General features: G+C 38.1%; 1 protein-coding gene across 1 annotated transcript in view; it reads right to left on the bottom strand.

Moving 5' to 3' along the window:
• Positions 1–22392, bottom strand: part of LOC145675955 (beta-alanine transporter-like) — a 385199-nt gene that overhangs the window by 5122 nt on the left and 357685 nt on the right. Inside the window, exons 9-11 of the mRNA XM_081746772.1 lie at positions 17593–17771; positions 9993–10171; positions 1213–1260 (exon numbers count right to left, since the gene is read on the bottom strand). Of these exons, the coding sequence (XP_081602898.1) occupies positions 1213–1260; positions 9993–10171; positions 17593–17771 (406 nt within the window). The remainder of the gene's footprint in view (positions 1–1212; positions 1261–9992; positions 10172–17592; positions 17772–22392) is intronic.

The raw sequence follows: 22392 nt of genomic DNA, 5'->3' as shown, positions 1-22392 counted from the left end.
ATATGGATTCAGCATCCGAAGAACATATGTTATAGAGAATAACGGCTTTTTGATTTGGATTCAGCGTCCCAGGAACAGACTCTATATCGAGTAATGGATTTTTGATATGGATTCACCGTCCGAGAAACAGGTGTTAGACTGAGTAATGGCTTTTTGATATGGATTCAGCATCCGAGGAAGACGTATTATAGTGAGTAATGGCTTTTTGATATGGATTCAGCATCCGAAGAACAGGTATTATAGTGAGTAATGGCTTTTTGATATGGATTCAGCAACCGAGGAACAGGTATTATTGAGAGTAATGACTTTTTGATATGGATTCAGCATCCGAGGAACAGGTATTATAGTGAGTAATGGCTTTTTGATATGGATTCAGCATCGGAGGAACAGGTATTATAGTGAGTAATGGGTTTTTGATATGGATTCAGCATCCGAGGAACAGGTGTTATAGTGAGTAATGGCTTTTTGATATGGATTCAGCATCCGAGGAACAGGTATTATAGTGAGTAATGGCTTTTTGATATGGATTCAGCATCCGAGGAACAGGTATTATAGTGAGTAATGGCTTTTTGATATGAATTCAGCTTCCAAGGAACAGGTATTATAGTGAGTAATGGCTTTTTGATATGGATTCAGCATCGGAGGAACAGGTATTATAGTGAGTAATGGGTTTTTGATATGGATTCAGCATCCGAGGAACAGGTATTATAGTGAGTAATGGCTTTTTGATATGGATTCAGCATCCGAGGAACAGGTATTATAGTGAGTAATGGCTTTTGATATGGATTCAGCATCCGAGGAATAGGTATTATAGTAAGTATTGGCTTTTTGATATGGATTCAGCATCCGAGGAACAGGTGTTATAGTGAGTAATGGCTTTTCGATATGGATTCAGCATCCGAGGAACAGGTGTTATAGTGAGTAATGGCTTTTCGATATGGATCCAGTATCCGAGGAACAGGTTCTCTTTTTGATCTTATTAATTTATTACAACCAGTAGTTATAAATGTAGGCTACTAGAGTATTGAATTTGCATGGTTTCAGAGTCTACCGTAGTTTTATACTTTAAAAAAGAAACTTACTTGTTATTACTATTCTCATCTTCATTAAAAGTGCAGTGAAAAGATTGGGAGAACGTGCTACCACCTGTTAGCACCACTTTACAGTAAATTTACCTTAAATACTTTGTTTTCCATTCTACTAATTTCTTACCTTTTTAATGGAGACTCCAGAAATTTTGCTTCTTCTTGAATAACTTCTCTGTAAAAATAAATAAGAATATATACACGTAAAGCTTCAATAAATTAAATTAGAATCTTAAGTATTAGATTCAAAATAAATTGTTAGAGTAGTGTCGGGTAGTATCGGACACTTAAGAGTGTTTCAAAATATATTTCATAGGCTTTGGAGTAGAAACTGAAAACAACTAGTTGAATATCAAGTGCAAAGTTTATTCTAGCAATACATGCAATTTCCGTATGGAAAACATTCATTTGCACAGCCTAGTAAGGAAAACGAAAGTAGGGAAAATTGAAGTATTTCTAAATTTTGTCGTGTAGTATCGGACACTGTTCGTACCTACAGTTACGTTCGTAAAACATAGAGCTATGCATTTCTAAGACATTGATTCACAGTTGTTGCATACGTAAATTTCTGGACAACGTTCTAGATTTGTACAGTTTTCATGAGCCCATTCACTGCAACGATAACATTGTATCCAATCTTCTTGAAATGACTTTCAACTAATTACACTAGTCTACATCAATTTTGCTGACTGGAAGCTACCAGCTGTTCTTTAATAATTCGAGTGTGCTAAATCCAAAAATGAAATCCATTTTTCTCTATCACGTCAGGTATTTTCACAAAATGAAATTTTATCTAATATTTCATGTATGCTTTAGAACCATTAATCGTAACGTAGTTCTACAAGATGTCACAAGATGGCAGCACATACACTGTTACGTTTAATTTTATCTTTACGAGTTATTACGTAAGAATTAAAGAATATATTAAATAAAGTATAGGTAATTCAAAATCATTTTGAATTAAAATTGAATTTTTATGCAGGGTTGACAAATCACGCTGTACTCTTTGTTTATGGAAAACACGGCGTTATCAGATTGCGAAAGAAGCAGGATTTTGTGGAAGTTTTGCAAACTTTTACTGAACTGGTTATTTCTAGTATTGGTGCACTGTATTGGTGTAGTGATATCTACAGGATTACAACTGCTATAGTGTAGACTACACACATTCTGATCAAGTTGGTAGCTGTACCAAGTTTAAATAACATGATATCTATTCGTAGAAAGTGCAAGAACGATCCAGATATATTTTGCTATATTTGTGGTTCTTTCACAACCCCGAAACAACGAACAAATATTTCGGAATTTATACGAAAAGTGTATCATGCATATAAATTGGGCGACCAAGATATACCATGGGCACCACATAATGTGTGCAGGGCCTGTGTACAAAATCTCAGACAATGGAGCAAGGGTCAAAGAACAAGCCTTTGTTTTGGAATCCCAATGGTGTGGCGAGAGCAGCAAGATCATGTAAATGACTGCTATTTCTGTATGGTAAATGTATCTGGTATGAGCAGGAAATCTAAACATACTATTCAGTATCCTGATCTTTACTCTGCTAGAAGACCTGTTCCTCACAGTAATGAAATTCCTATCTCTACATGCAGCACGTTTGCAAGTTTCAATGATGATGACGATTGCTCTGTCAACACAAATACAGAACGTAGTGGCGAGGATTTTGTGGTGTCCGATGAATGCAATTCATGCAAATCCTTCACTCAATCAGAATTAAATGATTTAATTCGCGACTTTGCTCTACGAAAAGCATCAGCAGAATTGCTGGGTTCAATACTGAAAGAAAGGAATATGTTGACACCAGGAACAACTACCGTATATCGGGACAGAAAGAAGCATCTATTACAATATTTTCAAAAAGATGAAGAACTTGTGTATTGTTCAGATGAAAAAAAACTGATTGAAGCTATGGGATGTGATTATGATGCGAATGAATGGAGGCTCTTTATTGACTCTTCGAAGAGGAGTTTAAAGTGTGTATTGCTGCATAATGACAAGAAGTTGGCATCCATTCCTGTTGGTCACTCCACATATTTGAAGGAAAGCTACCAAACATTGAAAATGCTTCTTGAGAAGATACATTATGAGAATGATAGATGGCTTGTGTGAGGAAACCTCAAGGTAATTTCTATGTTACTGAGCCAACAAGCAGGTTTTACGAAATATCCTTGCTTTATTTCTTTATGGGACAGCCGTGCAAGGAATGAACACTGGGTACGAAGATTGTGGCTTGCCAGAGTAGACTTTGAAGTGGAAGAGAAAAACATCCAGAACGAACCGCTTATTGACCCTAAGAAAGTGTTACTCTCTCCACTACACAAAGCTGGGATTAATGAAACAGTATGTAAAAGCTTTGAGCCAGGATGGTGTTTACTTCAAATACATTTGCTCCAAATTTTCTGCACTGACACAGGAGAAAGTGAAAGCTGGTATTTTTGACGGCCCACAGATAAGATTGCTAATGAAAGATAAAGAGTTCTTACAAACCATGAACCCCACAGAAAGAGATGCATGGGATGCTTTGTGTGCCGTTGTTTCAAACTTAATTGGAACTTTAAAGCGGGCGACTATGAGGAACTTGTTGACAATTCGTTGGCCGCATTTCAGAAGTTAGGAGTAAATAGGAGTGTGAAGCTTCACTTCCTACACAGCCATCTAGACTATTTTCCTTCCAATCTTGGTGCCCTTAGTGAAGAACAGGATGAACGATTTCACCGGCATATCAAAACCATGGGGAACCGGCACCACAGAAGGTGGAACGAAAACATGATGGCGGACTATCGCTGGTGGTTGTAGCGTGACGTTCCGGAGGCCACTTACTCCAGAAAACTAAAGAAACGAAGATTTTTGCCTAAGTAGGTAGGCACGTTGTGTTATTTTGTTGTGTACATTTATCAGCTTGAGGTCGTAAATGAAATTTAAAAATGTATTGGATTTGCTTAACTTTCTATCAAGTCTAAATTCATTATGACAAATAGGTTCGTAAAACTACTCCATACCTAATATTCTGGAACCATAAACATCATATTGCACATCAAATCGTATACTATATATATATAGTATAATATGTGTAGGGGGTGTCAGTAACTGTATCGTAAATTGTTCCGTATTTATATTAATACTAAGGCAATAGTACAATTTTTAATGTAAGTTTCTTACTAAGATATATGGAACAAATAAGAAATGTTGTCAGTGTAAGTATGATTAGATTGTGTAAAACTCTGACGTGATAGGCAAAAACTAACTACATCACTGGAATCAGCGACCTCGATTTATTAAAAAACAAGTCAAATATCTCAGTCAGCAGAAAAAAAGTTTTCATATGTAGACCAGTGTTATGCAACGCATACCTTCGTCATCTTGAGCTGGTTCCTGTGGTTCTTACTGGGATCCATTTCGGTTAGTGCGTTGCTTATTTACATTGACTAGTTTGGCTGATATAAATCTGAATCTGCCGTTCTCCGTGTTTCGAGCCTTTGTAATTGCAAGACGGACTCTTGTTTCTAGTTAAGGTTTATTATATCTCTTTCGTTCTTCATCGAGTTCTAGGGCGATATCGGATGGAAAAATACTTTGGGTATGATATGTTTATACAACACATGTGACCACAGCGGTTTTAATATTTGCTTCCTAACATTTTCCCCTTATACTGTTTTTTTTTTTTTTTTTTTTTTTTACTTTCCTTTTCTTGACAATTCTAATGCCTATAATAGAGGTTCTCATATTACAACGACAGCACAATCTTGGGAATGAAGAACAGCTTATTTTCTATGAATTTAATGACTTTCCATTTGTCCGATAGTACACGCCAATAAAGTGTCCGATACTATCCGATTCACACGTTTGCAATTATTCATGAGTTGTGTCGCACATGTTAAGTTTGAACAAAAGGTTAATATATTAACTTACTCCTACCTAATGTGCGTTTTATATAATGGGTACAATACTCTCTCTGCTCTTACCTGTTTTACACTCATACTTCCGACAATTTTTGAATACACACAGAGAGTGTTCAGGAAATGCAGTTACGCTCGCTTTCAATTACCTGCTTCACGCGCCTCAAATCAAATGACTGCCAGACTTCGACATAGTAACAGGTGTTCACTTCTTGCCTGCCAGCAGACTCTAATTATATTAATTTCAGAATAATCTGTTATGTCCGATACTATACGCTGTCCCATACTATCCGACCCTACCCTACATATAACTCCTTTACTAGAAAACTTACACGAGTAACAAATTACTAGTATTAAGCTATGAAGCTGAAAATGGTCCTAAAAGCAAAGAGAGTTTTGTGTAAAACTGTAGCAAGATAAAGGGGAAGGGTGCAGTGTCCCCAGTGCCCCCCTGTTTATTAGCGGCTATGTTGCTACCAACAAAATTATTTGAAAAAGCTTAGTATTGATAATGGGTACTTTGCACTACCAAATATTGAAAACTTATTTTTTTATTTCACTCGTAACTACGGGTAATTCGAAAGCTTTGAGATAAGCACTAGAAAAATATATTTTATTATAATGAGTCCGGAATATGCATACACATTATTCGTTATAAAACTATTATGATTCTTTTATATACAGGGTGTTTCAAAAGTCCCTTACCACCCTTTTAAAATCCGTACCATGTATTTACGACAAGATGTTCGTAAAATAAGTTCTGTTTCGATTTTTCTCCGCGGCAGCGCTACGATCGCAGTTCCGCTCATGCGCACTAGTAAAATCCAAGCAGAAAGAAATGACACTATTTTGAAATCGCTCTGTGTTGTGTGTCATTTGTAGAGTTTGTTTATAATGACAGCGTTGCTCAAAAATTTCGCAGCTTGTGAAATTAGATCTGTGATTCGTTTTCTGAATGCGAAGAACGTAAAATCAAATGACACTCATAGACAAATATGCGAAGGTTACGGAGAAAATGCAATGAGTGATTCAATGGTGAGAAGAGAGGTCCGGCAATTTAAGGGAGGGAGTGATCAAGTGCACGACGAAGAACGATGTGGGCGTCCCTCTGTGGTTTCTGATGAACTGGTGAGTGCAGTTGAAGAAAGGATTAAAAACAACCGTAGGTTTACGATTAATGCTTGAATTTCCACACATTTTACGAACAGTACTTTACGAGATTGTTACTGAGAAACTAAGTTTTTGTAAACTTTGCTCGTGTTGGGTGCCTAAACTTCTTACTGAAGAACACCAAAACAACGGATGGGTAGCGCACTTGATTTTTTGACACCTTATCATGATGATCGCCAGAAATTTTTATCGCAAATATTCACGGAGGATGAAACTTGGGTTGCTCATGACACTCCTGAAATGAAACGGCAATCCATGGAATGGAGGCACACTTCGTCTCCAACAAAGGTTAAACCAAAGCAATTCTTGAAACCCAGAAAAGTCATGTGCACAGTGTTTTCGGATAGACAAGGCATTTTACTGATTAAATTTTTACCACGAGGTGCAACAATCAGTAAAGATGATTTTGCGAGACGCTTAAGAAACTGCGCCGTGCAATACAGAACAAGCAGGAATGCTCTCAAAAGGTGTAGTTTTCATTCACGACAACGCCCGACCACACGCTGCGAATGTGACCAAACAATTCTGTGAAAGCTTTTGTTGGGACGTCTTTGACCATCCTCCGTTCCGTCCCGACCTCGCTCCTAGCGACTTCCATCTCTTTGTGCATCTGAAGTCTTTCCTTGGTTGTAAGCGCTTGAACAACGACGAAGAGTTAAAAGAACACGTTACCACATGGTTGACAACACAGGTGGCAACATTCTATGATGCAGGAATACATAAACTTATACCATGCTATGAAAAATGCCTGGAAAATTACGGGACCTATGTGGAAAAGTAGTGTAAGTGTTATTGATTTTTATGCAATATATTGCTTCTTTATCTGTACTCGATTTCTTTTTTTATTATCAAACGAAATTTACTTTCCGAACGAACTTCGTATATTGAATTTGATGTAGGAAATATACAATAGGGCTAGGGACAAACCTTTTGAATAATGGTTCGCGGACGGCTGCCATCTTGTATTTCAAGTTTTTTTTTTATTATTTCAAACGATATGATACATGAACGGCTAGAATTTGCTCAGGATGTCAAATCAGAAATCATATTTCATGTATCTTTATTTGGCGAGAAGTTATGGACTATGACAATTAATGTTTACTTTTTGCACAATGTGCTCGTGCTGGGCAATGTATGTGTGCAGACGCCTCTCCCAACTGCTATGAACACGGAGCAGGGTAGCTGGGGAAATTTGCTCACAAGTAGTCATGATACGTTGCTCAAGATGACTAAGATCATACATTTTTACATCGTACACCATAGCCTTAATGTGTCCCCAAAGTTAGAAGTCCGTTGGAGTGAGGTCTGGTGATCGGGTAGGACATTCAACTGGCCCACGGCGACCAATCCATGCCCCAGAAAATGGTTCATCCAGGTACTGACGCACTCGGATGCCAAAGTGGGGAGTCTTGTTGAAAGAAACGGGGAAATTGTCGTTGTACATGACTTCTCACCAAATAAAGATACATGAAGTCTATTTCACACTTGCTATTCGCAGCAAATTCTAGCCTAAGGTCATGTATCACATGACCCACCTATCGTTTAAAATAATAATAATAATAAAAAAAGAAATTCAAGATAGCGGTCGTCCGCGAACCATCATCCAAAAGATTTGTCTCTAGCCCTATTGTATATTTCCTACATCAAGTTCAATATAAATACATCCGTACGGATTTTAGAAGGGTGATAAGGGACTTTTGAAACAGCCTATATAAAGTATGTAAACACGAATGGATCCATAAAAATTTTACTAGCTCCCTCACTGGCTTCCCTAAAAGTAATCCTAGTTACGTCACGGAGGGAAAGGTACTCATCCTTCTCCAGGAAGTAATTGTCTCATTTGTCCGTCTCTGTCAACTGCAGCAGTGGAACTATTCAAATCGGCCTCCTGAAAATTTGATGATTTTAAATTGTTTTTTTATTATTATTAAATAAACTTTATTTATGTACTGTATGGGATTTCCCTGGTGAAGGACCAACCTAGTCTAGAATAACAAAAAAACATTAGACTTTCGACTATCCGACTTAGCCCTCACCCACAAAAAAATCCACGTAATAAAATGAGATTTTTTGGAACGATCTACTAGATATTTAACACCTTCGTAAAAGCACGACTTTGCCAAGAAAAAGTATTTATCTGTCAATGAATTTCAAAAAACTAAGTTTTGAATCTTTCCTCCAGGCCTATAATTTATGTTAATGTTTTGTTCATTCACAGTTCACAATCAGTTAAGTGTAAGTCATCGTAGAGCATATACACTACCGAATTGAAATTAACTTAACTCTTTGGGTCAAATCACATGATTTTAAGAGCTCACTGGAATATACAAATGGTAAACAAATGTACAGTTGTGCAAGAATTGGTGGACCGAAAGCCTGGAAGGAAATAGGAGAACTATGAGATTGCTCAAGGACACGATTTTGTCCAACTCAAAATATATTTCAGCAACGAGGAAATGTACCAAGGGAACTTACAGTTTCAGATGATTTTCAACCATCGTAATGGGTTCGAATTTGAATGCTCTACGAAAGAGAATCAAATATCAGACAAAGTGACAGCGTCAGCTGTAATTTCTTGCAAGGGCAGAGACATTTGGAGGTCAGGTATTCTTTTCTTGTATATCAAAAAGGATAACTTTATATTGCTTGCCCTACATTACAGTACAACATGTCTGGCGTATGTCCGTCCCCTTTTTCCTCTCCTGGCGTCATCACTGCCGAAACTACGTGCAAGAAAGACGAACACGCTAGCCACTTGACCAGTAGGAAAGAGTGGCCGAATATAGAACCAAAGTTGAACACTCTACTACTGTCCCAGCGTGCCTCTTATTTTGTGTGTACGAATATCTTATTCGTATCGTTCTCTTAACTTAATGTTCTACGCATCTGGCATGAACGTTTACTCAGGATGTGAGTTTCGAAGGTTTCGTGCTTCAAAGGGTCAAAAGTCGTAGCTGTAATGAATTTGAGATGCTTGAAAATATTATAAACTAGTTGGACATACCCATGCTTCACACGGGGACTGTATTTGGAAGTCAACGCCTGTGGGGGTATCACCATTGATCTCAGCGACCGCGAAAACTATGGATTTGATACTAATATCGGTCATTTTGAGCTTTTTTTTTTTTTTTTACATGTCACGGTATCCTCCCCACGCTGACTCCCGGCCCACATGCAATTGTAACTAAATTTGCAAGTCATCGCTAATGGAAGTGTCACCATTGAATTCAGCGACCGCGAAAACTATGGATTTGACACTAATATCGATCATTTTAGATTACTTTTATATGTCCCGGTGTCTCTCCCCCCCTTTCGGTGACCCCCAGCCCGGAGCCGAATAGCGTGAATTTGGAAGTTAATGCGATCGGAGTTTCACCCGCGAAAACTATGAATTCCACACTAATATCGGTCATTTTCTACTACTTCTACATGTCCCGGTAAACGCCCCCTGAAACCCCCCTGGTTCGAATTTCGACAAAAACGTTTAACTCTGGTGTGGAGCCTGGACCAAGGTACCCGTGACCAAAATTTGGTAACTCTCGGTTAATTTGTCTGGTTCCCAAGCCGGTTCCGGTAAACGCCCTCCTGAGACCCCCTGGTTCGAAATTTGAAAAAGGGTTTCGTCTTGATCTGGGGCCTGGGCCAAGGCTCCCCTGACCAAACTTTAGTAACTCTCGGTCCACTCGCCTGGTCCCCAGGCCGCACATAGACAGACAGACAAACACACAAACAAACTCTATTTTATTTATATTGGAAGCATAGCCAAAATTTTAGTTGTCCTATAAATGTAACGATTACTTCTAATTAGCACTTGGTGAGGACTCACTTGGGAGGTCGGCATTGAAGGAAGTCTTTGCAGCTCCAGTCGCGTCCAAATTCTTCTCCGTCCTCTAGCGTCTGAGGAAGATGTTGGTGAAGAGTTTCAGGCAACAGAAGGCTGCAGACTCCTCCCATCACAAGGAAGACTCCCATCACAATCAGAGGAAGCACCAGCATCTCGTCGCCCTTCAACAGTATATTATTATCAATGTTAGAATCAAAGAAATGTAGGCATTTCAAGTAATAATAATAATAATAATAATAAAACGATATTTAAGCTACAAGTAGTATTACGTGCATCACTATTAACCTGTTAACTGAAGAGTTTCCGAATCAGAAAGTTGCATCTGAATGGGGAATAAATTTGTTAAAATACGTATTATGAAATGAAATGATATATTCTAGTTTTACTTTCCACGGAAAATACGTATTAATTCGTCACGCCCAATACAAATCTTATTATGACGAACGTAGTCGTCAGACTGCAAATACAAACAAAATTCTCATGACGAGTTGAGTCGTCATTCGCAGTTAAGAGGTTAAAGGAGTATTGTGTCACTGTTATGAGAATCTAATAGATACAATCTGCTACTTAACATTGAATGTGTCTCATATTCAGTACATCAAGTACCACCGCTTTGAATAGTTTCCTCTGTTTGAGCTGGTTAGCGCTGCACATCGTTGGATATAATTTTTTCATTTGCTAATAGAACTTCCGTTTCGAAGAGAGAATTTAATCTTATTCATAAGTTTAACACAAAAATAGAATGTTATTAAGGGAAGTCTTAGAGAAGTGAATCGTTTACGCTGTTCCGAGTGGTTTAGTTGGACAAGAACGATTTTCCGGAAAACATTTCTCTTACATGTTCTGTAATTTACTAAGAAATTGACAATGTGTATTATAACCGTTCCGGTATTTTTTTGTCAGTTAAATCACTGGCTATTCCACAATAGCAGAGTTTATTTCTTGTCTATAACGGATTATGTTCAACAAGGGTACCGATCCTGGGGGGTCCGCTCCCCCCCAAAGCTCAAAATGAAATGAAATTTTTGAGTTTTACGTCCCACGGTTATGCAGGTTCGGCTAAAGGAGACGGTGATGATAAGAGATAAATGAAATGGTGGAATGAAGAAGTGGGAGGAAACGGGAGAACCCCGAGAAAACCCACGAAAACCCTTGTCCACCACAAAGTTCACTTGGCGGGAGCAGGGTTTGAACCCGGGACCCCAAGCACCAAAGGTGAACGCTCTACCACTGAGCCACCGCGGCCCCCAACACCCGAAGCTCATGTGGGCCCCCTATTGTATTTATGAATATACAATGTTTGGCATAATTTGAATGCAATATGTCTTAAAATCCTCATATATATATATATATTTTAAACCTTCTGCATCTGAATGGGCCCCCCAAATTTACAGAGAAATCGGCGCCCTTGGTGCTCAATATTATTTTACTTCACTTAAGATAATTCAATGTCCTAAATAAAGATAAAACTTCTGGCTATTGTTTAAAATTCCCTTTAGTACGTTGATTTTCGAACCGCACACGAGAAGAAAATCTAGATTTTGAAGTTAATAATGACACTCGAGACACACCCACGCGACCGGGTCGGGGATCCTCTCTAAAGTTTGTAACTATACATACATTTGTACACTCCCTTGCTAAAACTATACCTGTTTGGCACCTAAAGATTGATGTAGCATAAAGTTGAGTTGAGTTGATTTTTGGTTTAACGTCCCTTTCAGCCGCGAGTCTACAGGGTGTTTCAAAACAACATCGACAACGTTCGGAAGGTGATTCCTGACACCAAGAAAAGACAAAAAGTATAGACCAATCTGGGTGCACAAATGCTTCCTTTCGGAGTTATAGGCTGCCGAGAACATGAAAAAAAAAATGAAATTTAAGGGTCCATAGCTACAATACTATTGGACCTACCGTGGTTGGGTCAAGACTCTATTTAGGAACTAGTATGTGTTCTATCGAAATATCTATGTTTGAGATCGCTGTGGTACTTCTATAACAATTTTTATGGAGGTAGTTGGTAAGTACTTCAAATTATATGCCCATACCAAACTCCCTCTATAAAAATTGTTGCGCGAGTACCTTAGGATTCTGAAGCATGTGTTTTCGGATAGTGCACGAATTAGTTCCTAAGTTAAGTCTTGACGCGACTACGGCAGGTCCCATAGTTTTGGAGGTATGGACATTTGAAGTTCATTTTTTTCATGTTTTCGGCACCCTGTAACACAAAAGGAAGCATTTGTACACCCAGGTTGGTCCGTATTTTCTGTCTTATTTTGGTATCAGGAATCACCTTCCAAACGTTGTCGGTGTTGTTTTGAAACACCCTGTATATGAGACAGGACCTACTGATTAATGTGAAATCCGAACCACATAAGGTCCCACCGGGAATAAAACCCAGGTTTCCCATGCCAAAGGTTTCCCATGCCATGCGCTAACTGTTTAGTCATGAAGGAGCTCGACGTAGCATAAAGATTTTATCTCAATTTTCTCTCTCCTCCTTACTTTTTTAAAACAAAAATGATCTAGCTCTGTAATTTTTTTTTTGAGAATATAATTGCCAGTACTTAACAATCATTTATCCTGTTTTCTTTTGCAGAGTGACACCGGTTCAGTATTACATATAGACGTAGAGCAGCGTTTCCCAACCGGTGTGCCGCGAATGGGCCGCTAGTGTGCCGCGAGGAAATCGAAACAAAATTATTAATTCTATAGAAATCAATTGCAAGACATAGGGAAAAAATGTATATTTGTATTTAACATTAACATGAACCTGTACTATGAATCTACAATTTCGAGTTTCACACTTACATTTTTAATGTTGGAAATAGTATTTGTTATCATTGTTATGGCCATTATTGCTTCTTTATTGTTGCAGACTATTTCGTAGCTTGAAATTTTAAAATACATTCAGTCCTTTCAACAAAGCAAACATGCATACAAATTACCTAGATTTGTGTTTTAAAAGTGAAAGAGATTTGTTTGTTCATTCGTTATTTAGTGATCTTCCTTCTTAGTGAAAGGTTGGATACGGTTTTCAAGAAAAAGTACATTTTTAAAAGCGTTGGTCCCACATCTCATTGCGGTCGTTTTCTATTTTTAAATTAGAATGAAAAAAAATAAGCATAATGATTTACCACGGGGGGAAATCAGTGATCGAGGTTTCTTCTCTGTGAGAAGGAGATCAGTAATCAAAGAAAAAAAAATACCACCATATTTTATATTTACAAATAATAATAATAATATCTATATGAGTGTGCCGCGAGAATTCAAGTTACACCTGTAGTGTGCCGCAAGTTGAAAAAGGTTGGGAAACGCTGACGTAGAGACTTGCAGTGTTGGAGCTCCTAGACCTTAAACTTTTATGCAAGGGCACCGATTTCTCTGTAATTTTTTGGGGGGCGGCATTCAGATGCAGAAGGTATATATATGAGGTTTTTTTAAAGACAAATTTCATTCAAAGTATGCCAAATATTGTATATTCATAAATACAATGGGCGGTCCCACATGAGCTTTGGGGGAGCACCAGCCCCCCAGGATCGGCGCCCTTGCCTTTATGGAGTAAAGAGCCCTGTATGCTCTTTTTCTCTACCGACATTTCAATCACTTGTTTACTTAACACCTTACCCACCCATCTAATTTTCTATATTCTCTACCACCACATTTCAAAGTTTTCCCTTTCTCCTAGAGTCTATACCTCATATCCATGGATCCTTTGTGGGCCCTGATTCAAAAATGCATCAAAAGATCCAAATATTTCAATCAAAAATTATCTTGTAGGCCTTATATCTGGAGAACTACATACAGTGTAGCCAAACCCAAAACTATCACTTAACTCAGTATGATGTGCTTATTGCGTACAAAATACTAAAACTTGATTTAGGGACCGTTCAAAAATTTGTTGCCCCTGATCGAAAAACTAATTATTGGCCAAGATCGCAATCTTCTGATCCATTTTTTTTTATCATTCCTAAAATTCTTGTTTTCAATTCTACGTCGATATTTCTGGTTAGGCCGGTAGCCAGCCCAAAAATGTAGAGGAGGGGGCGGTAGAATTTAGGAGGGCGACCCAACCATATTTTATATTTTATATTTACAAATAATAATAATAATATCTATATGAGTGTGCCGCGAGAATTCAAGTTACATCTGTAGTGTGCCGCAAGTTGAAAAAGGTTGGGAAACGCTGATGTCCCACAACAACCATCACCATATTATAGTTCATCACCATATTATAGTTCATTTGCAAGCCTACCGTGAAAATTTTAGGGGGTAGTGAAAATTTAGGGGGGCCCGGCCCGTATTGAGGGGGTCTAGGGGACCGTCCCCTAAATTTTTGCTGGCCCCCTATCGGCCCCCTAACTTCAGCCCCCCATACATTTTTGGGCTGGCTACCGGCCTGGGCCCGGCTCACCCTAGCCCCCCATGGATACGGGCTTGTTTCTGGTCACAAGATTTTCACCTTCAAATGCCCTCTTTAAGTAAACTATTCTTTTAAGAAAATATTCTTGATTTTACATTTCATTTTCACCTTTACCGCTTGTCACTTTACTCCCTACTGGAAGGTCGTATACATGAGAAAGCATCGCAAAATACATTGAATGAAAAGTAAACACAAAATGTGTGTATTCAAATTTATTGTTATAAGATATTGTTTTTGTCAATAAAAGAAATCAAATTTGTTTAATGAGAGCTCGAAGTTATCAATGATTAAATCATCCAATTGTTTGAACGTGTAAACATATGGTTTGTTGACTCTCACTTAGATTTACTTTTTCAGGATATGATCAATCAGTATGTATAATTGTTAGATACGCATATTGTATTTACATTAGTCTGAAGTTATTTGAACGGAAGAAAATGGTTCTCTGGTAAATTTAATTAGATAAAACAATGCTGGAACAGAAATTTGGAATTCAATATAGGTTAATGCATTGCAGGAAGAAATAGCTCTATAATTTAGACAGAAATACAAGGGCGCCGATCCTGGGGGGGGGCGTGGGGGCCCAGAACCCCCAAATCTCATGAGGCGCCTATTTTATTTATGAATATACAATATTTGGCATAATTTGAATGAAATTTGTCTTTAAAGCGTCATATATATACCTTCTGCATCTGAATGCCCCCCCCCCCCAAATTTACAGAGAAATCGGCGCCTTGAAGAAATACCGGTTTTCGTGAATCATGGTTTATGTCAATGTGTCCCCTGTAATTTCGTAAGTAGTTCATATCCTCGTATCACAATGGGCTCCAAGCCATTTTAGATTGTTATTTCTGATGAATACAAAAATGCCTACGTAAAAGATTGTTTTAAAGATTGTTTTACGAATTCTTTCGTTTTCTATACAGATATTTATTTTCTTCTTTTTCCTTTAACAGTGTTGACTAGTAAAATATGAAGTTAGGCCCCTATTTAAATATGAAATATGAAATTTGGATCCCTCGACAATTTAAAACCTTAATAAAAGTTTTCATTACTTCTAGGAGTTTAGCTTTTTACTGAGGTAAGGGCTAGATTACATTTATGCTTTATCTTAGAGATATAGTCTATATTTGTTGAGAAGAAGAGGCAGCTACAGCGCCTTTATTTTTAGTTCTTTTGGAAATAGTATGGTGGGGTCAGTCAGTTTTAAACTGTGAAACATATACAGGGCGTTTCAAAACAACACCGACAACGTTTGGGAGATGATTCCTGACACCAAGATAAGACGAAAAGTAAAGATCAACCTGAGTGCACAAATGCTTCCTTTCGGAGTTATAGGCTGCCGAAAATATTTTAAAAAATTAACTTTAAAGGTCTATATCACCAAAACTATGGGACCCACCGTAGTCGGGTCAAGACTTCACTTAGGAACTAGTATGTGTCCTATCCAGATATCTATGTTTGTTTAGGAATCCTAAGGCGCACACAAAATTTTTATAGAGGGAATTTTGCTACGGACATATAATTTGAAGTATTCTCAAACTACCTCTATAAAAATTGTTGCGGAAATACCGCAGGATTCCTAAACATGGATATTTGGATAGGGTACACATTGTTTCCTAAGTGAAGTCTTGACCCGACCACGGTAGGTCCCATAGTTTTGGAGCTATGGACCTTTAAAGTTCATTTTTTCATGTTTTCGGCAGCTTATAACTCCGAAAGGAAGCATTTGTGCACCCATGTTGGTCAATACATTTCATCTTGTCTTTGTGTGAGGAATCACCTCCCAAACGTTATCGGTGTTGTTTTGAAACATCCGATATATATATATATATATATATATATATATATATATATATATATATATATATATATATATATATATATATATATATATATATACAGGGTGGTAGGTAACTCCACCGACAAAGTTTGGGAGGTGATTCTTTATATGAAATGAAAGAAAAAAGTTCTAATAAACATGGGAGGAAAAACGTCTCCTTTCAAAGTTATGAACGGCCGAAGATTCGAAAATTCACGTTTCGAAACGCTCTGCCTTAGAAACTACAGGACCGATCCCTATAGAACCTATAACATGCGGTTTAAGGAATTATACAGGAACTAGTATGCGAACTATCTAAATATCCATATTTTACCGTAAAAAGGAAACGAACTGTAAAAAGGAAACGAACTGTAAAAGGAAATTGAGGTATAGGGATACTCCTTTAACTACTAATAACGCGTTCGTTTCGCCGATAACGGAGGATGGTAAAACATGGATATTTACCATGGTTCGCATACTACTTCCTGTGTAATTCCTTAAACCGCTTGTTATAGGTCCTATAGTTTCTAATGCAGGGCGTTTCGAAACACGATTTTTCGAATTTTCGGTGGTTCATAACTCTGAAATGGGACGTTTTTCGACCTATGTTTATAAGAACTTTTTTTGTTTCATTTCATATCAGGAATCCCTTCCAAAGTTTGTCGGTAGAGTTACCTACCACCCTGTATATAGTGTACTAGGAATGCAATGGATGTACCCGATTGCAATGAAATGAGCTGAGCGAGCTTAAACTACGTAATCATTCCTGGCCATTATGCAATAATAAATGCCATTTTTAATTGTTGACAAAAAAATCGCGTGAAAACTTTTTCCCCATGTTAAGTCTATGCAAGCGTGTTTCGGTGATTATTCCTCGATGGTACATCGGATTTTTGATTTCGACCTATGTTGTCACTCAGCACGACATACTCTATCAGCGTGCTAAGTTTTCTTGAGATCGGCCAAACGGTCTAGGAGGAAGCGTTTTTCGGTGATTATTCCTCGATGGTACATCGGATTTTTGATTTCGACCTATGTTGTCACTCAACACGACATACTCTATCAGCGTGCTAAGTTTTCTTGAGATTGGCCAAACGGTCTAGGAGGAAGCGTTTTTCGGTCATTATTCCTCGATGGTACATCGGATTTTTGATTTCGACCTATGTTGTCACTCAGCACGACATACTCTATCAGCGTGCTAAGTTTGGTTGAGATCGGCCAAACGGTCTAGGAGGAGTTCGCGGACAACCAAACGGCTAACCCGAGTATAAGAGCTTCGCTTCGCTCAGCTCAATAAAAATTATTCTGCTGCTGGAAAGATTGAGAGAGAGAAGCCTCACCAGGTAGTTGACGAGAGGAATGAAGATTGGTCCCAGCATGCTGACGACAGAGCTGGTACTCATCCCGAGGCCTCTGACCACCGTCGGATACAATTCAGACGCCATAAGTGGAAGCACCACAAACGAAGAGGAAATTCCCATCTTCCCGACGCAGTAGAGCGCCAGTGTCACACGAGAGTCTGAAATACAACACAAAAGACATAAAATATCACTAATTACACTGAATTGTCAAGTTTATAAGTACAGTATTTATTTTCTTTCGGGAGAAACATAAAGCTCGTTTCTACTTTTCCTCATGATGATATGGAGAAGCAGTTGCGTATTTATGATTTTGTTTCGGGAGGGGCTTTGCTAACTTTCGGGGGGGGGAGGATTTGCCTGAAAATGTGAAAATTCTGCAAGATATTTCATATACTTTACTATAGTAAGTAAGATTTCGGGGGGGATTAAGCCCGGAAGCCCCCCCACCAAATACGCCAGTGTAGACAAGATTTCGAGAGATGCGATAGCGTAACTCAATTTAATAGGCTTATGTTCCAATATTCGCTAACTTTAAGTAACAAGTAGTAAAAAAATCTTTCAATTGATTTCAGCAGTTCTTTATTATAAACACCCGTTCCATTTACGAGGCGCCTTTGAAAGAAAAAAAAGAAGGCTCCGATTGGTCACTGTGCGTGAAGTAGTGGGGGCATACGTGCGCTGTAGATCAGTCTGCATCCAGCCGTGGTAGAGTGAAGGTTGTCTGAAAGAGAGTTCCACTTTTGTATCATCTCAAAATGTGTGCTGTAATAGAAAATGCCGCCAAGTGCGAGGTGCGAACTGTTATACGTTTTCTTAAGACAAGACAGTATTAGGTAGCAGCTCTTCATCGGGAACTCTGTACCGTGTTTGGACCAAGTGTGATGAGTGAAGGAGGTGTTCGTGAATGGATTCGTTCATTTAAAAGTGGACGAACAAACATTTATGATGAAGAGATGTGTGGCAGGCCATCACTGGTCACTGATGAACTTGATCAGAAAATTGATGGAAAAGTTCGTTGAAATCGACGTTTAACAATCTCTTCATGCGTATGAAGAAGTGGCTTGGATTTCAGCGCTTTTGTGATGTTGAGGAGCGGAAAGATGAGTTCACAGGCTGGCTTAAGGCACAGGTAGGAGATTAGGGATACGCACGAGACGAGTCGAAACAGGATTTTCCTGACAAAATTTGAGTCGAGACACGGCTCTTCCAATAGAAAAATATATATTTTTCGAGTCGAGATATCACTTTTACAGCACATGTTCGAGTCGAGACACCCATAAATCTTGTCTCGTGCGCATCCCTAGATATTTATGCTGATGGAATTTTTAAGCCAGTGCAGATATATGATAAGTGCTTGAATGTTTATGGAAACTATGTTGGAAAATAGAGCAAATAAGTAGTTTTCACATGTATATAATAAATTCTTCTTATTTCCTTTGGTGTTTCCTTTTGAACCAATCGGAGATTACTTTCCAAACGGCCCTCGTACAACCAGGCCCGTATCTAGAGGGAACGGCCCCCCTAAACTTTTACTGCCCCCCAAAAATTTTCACGGCAGGCTTGCAAATGAACTATAATATAGTGATGAACTATAATATGGCTGGATCGGGCCCCTCCGAAGTTCTACCGACCCCCCTTCTACATTTTTGGTCTGGCTACCGGCCTGTGTACAACACAGATAATGGACCACTTCTGTGGCTCATATTACCATTCATGAGATTTGTTCCATAATGGCATTCATTCAGATGTAGCTCGTGAGTAATGAACATTGCTTCAATCCAACGAAAGAAAAGTTTCCTAATGTAGCCTACTAAAGATATACCACATTGACTTGATCCCTAGTCTTCCGTTGCAAGCGCTGCTATCGGCTGATGGAATTCCACTCTCTTTCTCTCGCTTAGCAACAGCTGAACCCTTATTGGCTCAACACGTGGGTGTGTGAGGGTGTGAGCTTTAGTTCGCATTTTTGCCACGGCTCAAAACATTTTGGCAGCACAATAATTGTTGGGTACAGAAATCAGTACATTCTGTATGCTTTCATCCCTTAGTGTGAAGCAGTGTTCGTAGTTTGAGGGAAATTTCTCTAATCTAGGAAAATTTCGTAGGTAAATTCAGCAGAAAGGGAAAAAGGGATTTTTTTGCGATAAAACGTGTAAATCCAGGGAAATTTTCTAGCTGACTGATTGACCACTCTAAATCCTTAAATTTTTCTTTGTTCTTCAGAAATAAACCAATAGACCTATAACAGCAATAGTTTGTGCGTGTGTGTGTTTAAAGTAGCATTAGGCTCTGGTTAGAAGGTGTTGGTTTATTTATGACATCAAAAATCGGTTCCCCATGTTGCTATGGAAGTGATTGTGTATAGCATCCTTGCTTGATAGGTTACTAGCACTACTATTCATATTCGCGGGTTTGTATAACTCTTAGGATGTGAAATACTAATCTGTCCATGGAATACAAGCTTAAATGAAACTAAATGACTTTTTTTAATTCAAAAAATCTAAAGAATTTAATATTTTCTGTTTTCAAGTATTCGTCCATCTTAAGTAAACTTAATTTAATTTGAGGTAGAAGGCTTGATAAAATTTACCTCTAAGAAATTTGGTTTCCGAAAAAAAGAAACCAAACTCTTTCACGTGGTATACACTGTGACATTACTACTTCTTATGCTAAGTAGTATTAGACTTTTTCTTTTCTACTTTTTTTTTCAAAAGTTTGACTACCGTAAGAGTAAATTAAAGGCGCAGATTTTTCTGTAACTTAGTAATGAGCGCAAGAGTCTTGGTCTTGCAGTTTTTGCAAGAGTCTTGCATGCAAAACCAAGACCAAGACCAAGACCATACCTCCAAGACCAAGACCAAGACCAAGATTCTTCCGCAAGAGTCTTGCACAAGTACCGGCACTACTTGCATTTTTTTTTATATAATGTAAAACAGAAGGAGATGGATGTTTTGGCTTCAGTAAAAATGCTGCTGGAGTGAATGTGTTCCCAGTAATTTATGTAATCCGTGTGAGTCATACATATGTTCTCTGTTCCTGTAGCATATAGCTACAGTATGTCCTTTTCTGAATTCGTTGTTCGCGTTTTCTGTAGATATTGCTCGTTTTCAAGCAACACAGGTGTCATCTTGCGCCATGTGAGTTTTTCTTATGGACAAACACTGTGTGCGTGGATTTTCTCAGTGTTTTTCTGTTTCCTTCTACTTTCTTCATTCCACTATTTTAGTCATTTCTCACCATTACCGTCTCCCTTACCCTTGGTGCATAATCGTGGGACGTTAAACTAGATACTTCATTTCATTTCAAAGCATATTAGTGGTGTTCTCCCAAAACTAAAGAGAAATGTAGTATTGAACATCGGTGAAACCGTACACCATAGGTGTGGACTACATGAATATGGCCTTGTCTCCGAGACTCAAGCATCCATTGGAAATTTTTACTGTTTTCTAATAAAATTAATATCGAAATAACATTTTCATGACATTGACTAAAACTTAGTGCATGTGATCGTAAGTTTGATTTCATGGATGGATACTTGTACGTTGAATAATTGTTTATTAATACAATTTTTAGCCTCCTCAGGTATACGGCACATCGAGGATTGAGTGATATAATATTATACTACAATAAATTTATATTATAAAATTGAAAGTGACTATTTTTGTGACTACTAATCTCTTTAACCACCCGACCGATCTCTATCAAATTTTCAACATAGATAAAGTTTGTTCCTGAGAGTGTTTTCATCACTTCACTTTTACGGTAAAACTTAGGGGAGGGGAAGGGGGAGTTATAAAATAATAAATAAAACTTAATAACTCTTGAACCATTTCGATCAATTTTTTAACATAGGTGAGGTTCAAGCCTGGAATGTTATCTGTCAGTTCATTTTGACGGAGCAACGTAGGGGAGGAGGAGGAGGAGGGGAGATGTATAAAAATCAATATGAACAAAATTAAAAGTGACTAAGATTGTGACTTAATAACTCTTGAACCGATCTCAATCAAATTTTTAACATGTATGAGGTTCGATCCTGGATTTTTTTTTACAGTTTGTTTCATTTTGATGGTAGAACGTAGGGGAGGAGGATGTGGGGGATATATATATATATATATATATATATATATATATATATATATATATATATATATATATATATATATATATATAAAAGTTAATAACTTTTGAAGCACCTGACCGATCTTGATCAAATGTTCAATATAGATGAAGCTCAGGTCTGGAACGATTTTTATAATTTTACTTTGATGGTGCAACTTAGGGGAGGGGGAGGAGGGAGATATATGTAAAAAATCTAAAAATATAAGTGACTGTCATTATGGCTTCATCACTCTTCAACCAGCGGTCTGCGGGGCCCTTATTTACGTCCATGGGCCGGACGACTTTCACCTGGAGATGGATCAATTTCCTTTAAAATCTAAGTGATACTTAAGAATACTATGCATGCTGGAAGAATCTTTGTGAAACTTACTCCTAAAATTTCGTCCGACTCCAATAAGGACTTCTTCATATGAAAATCGAGCACACAAAAAGATTCTCTTTTTGGTACGAGCGGTCCCGGGTTCGATTCCCGGTGGGAGTACTCGGTCGAAAAATTGTATAAAGTTTTTTTTTGGGTCAGCCATGCTGAATGAAGTTTTCCTCATTCACACCAGGCAAATGTCGGGGTGGTACCTAACTTATAGGTCCAAGGCCACATCCTTCCTTTCCTTTCCCCGTATAGTGTGCTCGCCGAGGGATATCATTCCTCACATGTGACGA

Source organism: Thermobia domestica, chromosome 18, assembly GCF_964235325.1.
Source record: "Thermobia domestica chromosome 18, izTheDome1.hap1.1, whole genome shotgun sequence".
Lineage (NCBI taxonomy): Eukaryota > Metazoa > Arthropoda > Insecta > Zygentoma > Lepismatidae > Thermobia > Thermobia domestica.
This window is presented reverse-complemented; position numbering and strand designations above follow the sequence as displayed.